The 8,564-nt window shown below is 39.5% G+C and overlaps 1 protein-coding gene across 3 annotated transcripts in view; it reads right to left on the bottom strand.

Annotated features, from left to right (window-relative positions):
- Nucleotides 1–225: 225 nt before the first annotated feature.
- The window catches only part of Heatr3 (HEAT repeat containing 3), a 32,898-nt gene continuing 24,559 nt past the window's right edge, over nucleotides 226–8,564 (bottom strand). For 2 of the 3 annotated variants that reach the window (XM_058575838.1, XM_046434949.2), the window contains 3 exons: nucleotides 5,638–5,781; nucleotides 3,213–3,389; nucleotides 226–1,105 (listed from right to left, as the gene is read on the bottom strand). In XM_058575838.1, coding sequence (XP_058431821.1) covers nucleotides 983–1,105; nucleotides 3,213–3,389; nucleotides 5,638–5,781 — 444 coding nt within the window. In that variant the 3' untranslated portion in view covers nucleotides 226–982. The remainder of the gene's footprint in view (nucleotides 1,106–3,212; nucleotides 3,390–5,637; nucleotides 5,782–8,564) is intronic. The other variant, XM_058575839.1, reaches the window with a different exon arrangement.

Here is an 8,564-nt window from a genome sequence, read left to right as displayed (position 1 = left end):
GCGCCACGGGCTCCTCCCAATGATGTGCATTGAAATTTCCACCTCAATCCCCTGTTGTCACACTGTCACTCAAGGATATTGAGAGGTAATACTGGAAAGTCCTGCTGTCAGTCTTTTTTCAGGTCTCATATATTTGAAGCCATATTCCTTAGCAAGTTAACCACCCAGGAATAGGAATATTTGGTGAAAAAAAGATTGTAAAAAAGGTTTTGTAAGACACAAAGCTTTCAATTAAAAAGTCATTTATTCAAAAATATTTTCTACCAGTTCTCATTCTATATCAAATTAAATCAAGGGGCAGTGTTACAAAACAATAGCTGATCAGACCTTCCTGTTTAAGAGGAAGGCGATCACCTCATTTAGCTCATCAGTACAATCTTTGGAGGGTAACATACAAACTCAATTCATTAATTTCTTCATAAAAGTTCATAATTGGTACATACTACTTCATACCAAAAAAATACTTTGCAAAGTTTGTCTTCATATTTCAGTTATAGATTCAGCTAATATAAAGTGATACAGGCTTTAATAAAGTACCCAAGCAATGATCTGGGCTTTCCTTTCTTGCAAAATTCAAGGACAATGATATTGAGGTTTCGTTCCTGTTCACACAGTAGTTAAGAACTACCTGAGGCTGAGCTGCATTTCCATGTTTTGTTTTGAGTGATGACAACACACTGGGGACAACAGTGATCACATCAGAAATGCTCGGGGATCTCAAGGCTTAACCAGGAGTTTCTGACAGGATTTGAAGTTTTTATGAACCTCAAATTAATGTTCAGAATAAAGGCATTAAAAAAGGCCTCTAAGAAACATATAAAGGAATCCCTTTAGTATTCTCAGCCAAAAATACTTTGGGGAAGAACTTGTCGTTCCCTGTCTCTCTTCTTTGCAGTGGAGAGAGGGACCCAGGGCCTTGCACATCTAAGCGAGTGCTCTCCACGGAGCTCCATCCTCTAGCCCGGATCTCTCTTCCCGTGGTTCAAGAAGTTAGTCTTTTCTCAACAGTTTCTTGATAAGCAACAAACCTTCTCAAATTCATCTTCACATTGTCGAGAACACATAGCTGATCTGGACTGTATTTACCTCTCCCTTCTTTTCGTATCTGTGAAAAAAAAATTTATTTATAAAGTATTTCATTTGGGGTATATTTAATCATTTTTTTGAATAAGACTGCTGCAAGAATGTGGTAAAACAGTTTTAGTTCCAAGGTAAACAGAACACAGAACATGAAGAATAAAGATAATTTAAAATGTACATCTTTAAAATGATAGTTACAAAAATAACCAAGACTTTTTAAAAATAACTCTAGACTTTTAAAAACTGAGTTTTACAGCATGTGAGATATGTCTCACCTCTGGTCTAGACAGGTAGCTTTCAAGTTCTAGTGTGTAACAGTATCACCCGGAAGGTTTGTTTAAAAAAATGGGTTGGTGGGCCATCCACTGAGTTCCTGATGCAGAGGGTCTGGGGGTGAGGCTGAAAATCCACATTAACAACAAGGCACCTGGTACTGCTGGTGCTGCTGGTACCTTCACGAGGGCACCTTGGGGGCTGGGGTTGTGGCTCAGAGGTAGAGCACTCGCCTAGCACATGTGAGGCACCGGGTTTGATCCTCAGCACCACATGAAAATAAAGTATTATGTCCGTTTACAACTAAAAAAACATGTATTTAAAAGAAAAAGAGGGCACCTTGGAGAAACACTGCTCTATTGAAGTTCTTAATAGAATGTATGGTATTATATTTAAATACAACTTGAGGCTAAATAGGTACTAAACATTTTTCAATGCAACTGTGGCCGGTTTCCCACAAAAGGGCTTCACATAAGCAACTGCAGGTGAGGGCTGGGGATGTAGCTCAGGGGTACAGCACTTGCCCAGCATGTACGAGGCCCTGGGTTCAGTTCCTAGCACTGTAAAACAAAAAACATCAAAACCCCAAAACTGTAGGTTAGCCTTCCAGCTAACAAAAAAAATTTCATTAGGGCTTTATACCTTTGAGAAAAGAAATAGTGAGAAATGTAATTACCGCAGCAAAGCAGACTAAGTAGACAAATCAATTTGAACAATAGATTGAACAGACAGAAGCAAATGTCTAATTTAAAATCTAAAATATTGGGCTGGAAATGTGTTCAGTACTAGAATTTCATGCTAGCATGCTTGGGGCATTGGGTTTGATTCCTAGCACTATGAAAAAGGAAAAAAAAAAACACCCTAAAATATACAATGATAAATATTTGTATTTTTTCAGAATTACATAATTTTAAAATTGAGATTTAGATAAAAGATTGACACATGATTCAACTTGTTTTTAAAATGCCTACAGGGTGGAGGTGTATCAAAGTGGAGGAGCAGGTGCTTGCTAACATGAGTGAGGCTCTAGGTTCAATCTGTAGTGCTCCCACAAGCGCACATACACAAAGATCCTGGCTGCTGTCCTACCTGTCCCCACCAAAGGTTTTTGAAATTATTTTTGACTCAAAGTTAGGTTTGTTATTTGTGATAAACACAATAAATAGATAAAATTGCTAATAAAGGCAGTAATAGCTACTTTCTCCAGGATAGGAGGACTTGGAGTTTGCCTCTTTTCAAAAGAAAATATCCATAATAATAAAATCAAGATTTGATGTACTGTATGATATGAAATACATTTAAAATGTACATGAAAGTGCTTTGTTAGGTATAAACTACAGCATTTATGTATATGAAGACCCCCTCCCTGTTGCAGTACTGGGAATTGAACCTAGAGCCTCACACATGCCAGACAAGCTTTCTATAAGCGAGCTACATCCCCAGTCCTTTTGAAAAACATTTTTTTTTTTTTTTTTTGAGCTAGGGTCTTGCCAAACTGCCCACACCAGCCTCAAAATTGGCAATCCTCCTGCCTCAGCCTCCCAAGTAGCTGGGGCTACAGGCGTGTGCCACCACTCCTGGCTATATAGAGAATTTTAACAGTACTAACGTGTTAAAGAAATGAGGAACTTGTCAGATGTCATTCTGGCTCCAATTACAGTGATTCAACAGTCGGTGTGGAGCTATGACTCAGTCAAGAAGCATTTCACAAAGTACTGGGGATGAACTGCAATGTTAATCACTGAGATTTACAGGAATTCGACAGGCACAGGCCTCTAAACTGCAAGGTGCTAACTACACAACACCCTCTTTCCCAGAGAATGCCGAGACCCGTGCACTCAGATAACACAGCTACAAACCTTCATCTTGAAGACTGGCTGGAACTCTTTCAGAGCTGATAACAATTTAATTTGAACCGAGGCTTTTTCAGCTTCTTCACCATCTGCAAAAACATCAAAGAGAGCATCCAAAGCTTCTCCTGCTACCACAAGGGAGGGATCTTTGGTGGCTACCTCAAGCAGAAAGTGCCCAGTGGTCTGAAAACAGCAAACACATTACAACATGACTAAGGTCAGCCTCCAGATGAATGCTAACTTCAAATGAGGCAATGATTCACACATACTGTTTTCTATAAAACACCAGGGGAGAAATGAAAACTTTTAAAGGACCAAACACTTTACAAATACCTTTAAATATACCAATTATAACACCAGCAAGATAAACTAAACATATTATGGTTCCTAAGTAAAGTGAATGAAGACCCATAAATGACATGAAAAATTGATTTTGGAAATCATTAAATTTCTCTTTCCCTCTCTCAAATACAATTCTCTATGGTGTTAAAATACATAGAAATCTTATCTGTAATGAAAAAAACATCTGCTTTTAAAAGTATGTGGAAACCACTAGGATAATTAAAAAAATAACCCAACACTTCATCTCATTTTGCTTTATTTACTGGTTGATTTTTAGCATCCATTCTTTCCTTCTCCCCGCACGATTAGCTAGCAAAGGACTGTCCCAGGGTAACCTCACTCTACTTTGGCTACTCTGCATCACCCTTTATGCCTCGAGGGTGGTGTGCAATCCAGCATTATGGGGAGGGGACAGAAATGCTCAGGACACTGAGCCCAAAGTCCAGCTGTGCCCTAAGTAACAGGGTGACTGCTGGACAGTTAGTCAACCTCGCCAGGCTTCAGTTTTCTCATCTAAATTTACGAGGTCTACATAACCTCTAAGAGAGTGTATACATGTTATGTTCTAGAATGTAACAAAGCACACAGAACCACCTATGAAGTCGTCTTATTAAAAACAATTCATGTGAATAGAATCCAGGTTTAGCTCCAAGTTCCAGGAAATACAGAGGATAAAGGAAGAATCCCAATCCCGTGAGAAAACCATCAGATGAATCAAGAAAACTGAACACTGTTAACTGATCCAGGAGCCGAGAGCAGATATTGCTGGGAGAAATGTTCTGGATCAACAGAGACAGAGAAGATCCCAAATCAAACATATGGAATTTACTGATTCACATAAACTAAATAGGTCTCTCCCAAGACAACTGGAAAATTATGAACACAAAACAGATATTAGACATATTAAGAAATAACTGTGAACTGTATGAGGCATGATAATGACATAAGGAACTATCCCTATTTTTAAGAGATGCTTACTGAGCCACAGGGGCCAAATACCATGTTGCCTTTCATTGACTTTAACATATCCAGCAGAGACTCTATGAAGAGTACAGGATTGAATGGTAACTGTTAACTCTGCTGTGGGCACACAACTCATTGTCCTTTTTCTTTACCCTTCATCCCCCATATTTGGAAACATGACTAAATAAGAACATTTTAAAACTTTATATTTGGGAAAAACTTGCTGTTCAACTAGAATGGACCTCGGCAGCCAGTCTTATGGGCAAAGGAGCAACCCCACACCCCCATTTCACCTGTGTGTAGCACACACATGCCACGTAGCCAAGCTTGGCTCACTCTCACCTGTGTGCACATTTATCAAACATCTCTGGAAGGATACAGAAGGAACAGATAACAGTGGCAAATGGGGGCACTGTTAGAAGTGGAGGTCAATCTTTTCATTATATACTGTTGTACTGTTTGAAATTTCTTGCTATGTTCATGTATCATTTTTCTGAAGGGATGCTTAAAATAATTCGTCATCACTATAAAGTTTTTAGCAGGTTAAGAGGTGCTTTATATAAACAGTTTATCAACCATTAGTCAGCAATCAGCACTCCAGCAGTTTTTAGTGCAATGAAGGGTCATTTCACTACTGCTGACCGTTGAGTGATGCCGTACCTCTAGCAGGGCAGTTCCTGAGCAACTGTGCTGAGATTGAGTGCTGAAAGCAAACATGTCCAGTGAATTCCTATTGTGCTGGCGCTACCAGAGTTGCTGTTTGTAATTTGTGGAGTGATTAATTATTTGTATTTCTCAGAAATGTATTAGGTGGATTTTCATCAGCAGGAAAATATAACATCTTTAAAAATTCTGCATTTGGTCTTTCACTGAAGACAAATTTATTTTTGAAAAGGTATCTCCAGAGTAAAGTTAAATGACAAAATGAGGCTCAACATTTTACATACTTAGCTAATACCCGTAGCTAGAGCAAGCCAAAGGGCACATTCTAATAATATAACTTAGCAACTTTCTGATATGATATCTTCTCATCATGCTACAGAAGTTTTTAAAATCCTACACCAACAGATACACTTCTTCCATTTCTAAAATTTTAACATTTTAGGTTAGAAGCAAATTGTTTTACCTTAAGAGTTTCAAGTGTACCAGCTTCTTTGGCGAGGACACTGCCTGTGATTCCTAAAATGCTAACGACATTCACTCTGACCCCGATGTTGCTACTGTGAATGCCTGCCTTGCAGAACGACATCAGCTGATCAGGTGTCATGCACTGTTGGAAGAGCAGAGGAGCATTCCCAGGGTTAGACTCAACCAAATCCAGTAGCACGAGAAGCCAGGGCTGATGGGCATCTCTTCTATAGCTGTATGGTGCTGGGAGCGGTAGGAATGCCTGGCTGAGAAGTTATTATGTATTCTGATCATTCCCAAATACAGCTGGCAATTCTGAGCTAAGACGAGCCCGTTCATGTCACTGTCATTATCCAATCTACAAGAGGGGCTTCAGGTCCTATTAGTTTCATTGAAGACTTTCATTCCAGATGTACACAGACTGAGATCTTAATTCCCTTTTAATGTTGATCATAAAGGTTTTGACAGTATAACAGAATCATGTAGGTTTTAAAAAATAGGCTGAACCTATACAAGGTAAGAATTTTAATATGTTTTGTCATAAAGTATTAAAGACTGATATTACATAGTGCTTCCACCAAGTGGTGGTAATTTTCAGTTTAAGATAATTTTTTTTCAATACTGAGGAGTAAACCCAGAGGTACTCTACCACTGAGCTACATCTCCAGTCCTTTTCATTTATTTTTATATAGTTTTTTAGTTATAGAGGGACACGATATCTTTATTTTATTTATTTATTTTTATGTGGTGCTGAGGATCAAACCCAGCGCCTCACACAAGGTAGGAGAGGGCTCTACCACTAAACCACAACCCCAGCCCCAGTCCTTTATTTATTTATTTATTTTAAAAATTTTGATACAGGGTCTTGTAGATTGCCCAGGCTGGTCTTGAACTTGTGATCTTCCTGCCTCAGTCTCCTGAGTTGTTGAAATTACAGATATGCGCCATTGTGCCTAGGAGTTAAATCTAACATGAGCACACATTTAGGCACAAGGACCATGAAAGAGCGTGACTGTCGGGACATAGGCAATCTTTGGTGAGAAGCAGCACAGGGTGGTGATGAAGAGCCTGGATCTGGAGCCAGACACCCCAGGCTCCAATCCTAGCTTCACTCCCACTTGGCAGTCCATTTTCCCATCGGTAAAATGCGGGTGATAAAAGTCTTCATCACAGTTGTGACAGGGGTAAATGATGCATGTAAAACACTCACTAGTTATTATTTGTGAAATTTATAAATTCTAAACTCATACTCACTTCTCAATCATGGGCATTGCTTCTGCCTACTCTACGGGCAACAGACAATGGGCCAGGCTCTCAGAAAATACCATAAGTCAAAAGCGGCATCACTGTTCTTGTCAGGACTTTTGGTCCCAGCAGTGAGAAGGTGACCAAAACAACAACTAAGCTAGCACTATAGGTTCCTCATGGCTCGGACGAGGCTGCTGTGAATCATAAAGACAAGCTGCACCACTACAGGTGATTCATGAAGAAGCTGCGGAATGTGTACAAACCAACAAGGTAAAGAACAGGACAGGAAGCAGGAAGCAGGCAGCTGAATTTCAGAAGGGTTGCTGGCACTCAGCAAATAAGTTCTTGGTTTCTTCTCCCTGCGAAGCTTGGGAGAATCAGAGTTCTTCCGGTTTGAACACTTTATGCTCATGTGCGGTATACAACCATTACGGTTTAGATATGAGATGTCCCTCAAAAGCTCATATGTGAGACACTGCAAGAAAGTTTAGCAGTGAAAGGCCTGGGCTAGAGCATTTTAACCTCATCAGTGCATTAATCCCAATAGGTGGTGACTATAGGCACACAAGGTGTGGCAGGAGGAGGTGACTCACTGGAGGTTAGCCTTTGGGGTATATGTTTTGTCCTTGGGGAGGGGAGTTTCTCTCTCTGCTTCTTGATGTCATATTCTAAGCCACCTTCCTCCATCATATTCTTCTGCCATGATGTTCTGCCATACTTTGAGCCCAGAACAATGGAGCCAGCGGTCTATGGACTGAAACCATGCGTGTGCCAAATAAACTTTTCCTCCTCTATAACTGTTCTTGGCAGGACTTTTGGTCACAGCAATGAAAAGCTGACTACAACTAACCTAATAATTCAAGATCTTAATATGTATGAACGATTACCATTAACTGAGCATAAACTGAGTAATTTTTTTAAAATTATCAGACTGATGCAGAAAATGATATCTGTACAATATGGAAAAATCAATAAACACTTTGTATTCCTATAAGGTTATAAGGTTATCTGATCCCCACCAAAAGCCATATGTCGGACTATGTATTATCAGCATTTCCATTTCATAAAAAGTGAGGGCCCAAAATTATGTCCTTGAAAAAAATCCTCAAACATACAAAGAAACCTTTTTAAATAATAAATACAATACTAACATGAACTCAATAGCACCTGCTATATTTAATAGTAAAACATCATTCCCATTAAACTCTGATAAGGTTTGGGAAGCACTGCTCTAAAGGGTGGCTTTGGAGGGATCAAAGTCAAGGTCACTGGAGAAAAGGAGGCCCCAGAGCTGCACTACTAGGAGACCTTATCTCAAAATCTTGAAAAAGTAAAGTCTGCCAGTGTAACTCAGTGGTAGAACGCCCCGGGATTTAATCACCAGTACTGTATTAAAAAAAAAAGAGTGAGATTCTGATATATGCTAGCTGTATCAAGGAGAAACCGCACCCAGACTACCTGATCACAGACAAGAAAGGGGAGCAGTGGTTACCAGAGAGCAGGGCAGACAGGAGTCAGTGTGTAATGGGTTCAGTTTCAGTTTGGCAAAGTGAAAAACGTGTAAAGACAGTGGTGATGGGTACGCAGTAGTGCACACTTGGCACCACTGAAGTGTACATTTAAAAATGGATGAAACAGCAAATTTGATGTTTCAACACAAAAAAAGAGAAGATATTT

Source organism: Marmota monax, unplaced genomic scaffold (assembly GCF_021218885.2).
Source record: "Marmota monax isolate L192 unplaced genomic scaffold, Marmota_monax_Labrador192_F-V1.1 WCK01_AAM20220418_F8-fsc00024, whole genome shotgun sequence".
Classification (NCBI taxonomy): domain Eukaryota; kingdom Metazoa; phylum Chordata; class Mammalia; order Rodentia; family Sciuridae; genus Marmota; species Marmota monax.
The sequence above is the reverse complement of the archived record's forward strand: the minus strand, read 5'-3'. Positions and strand labels throughout refer to the sequence as shown.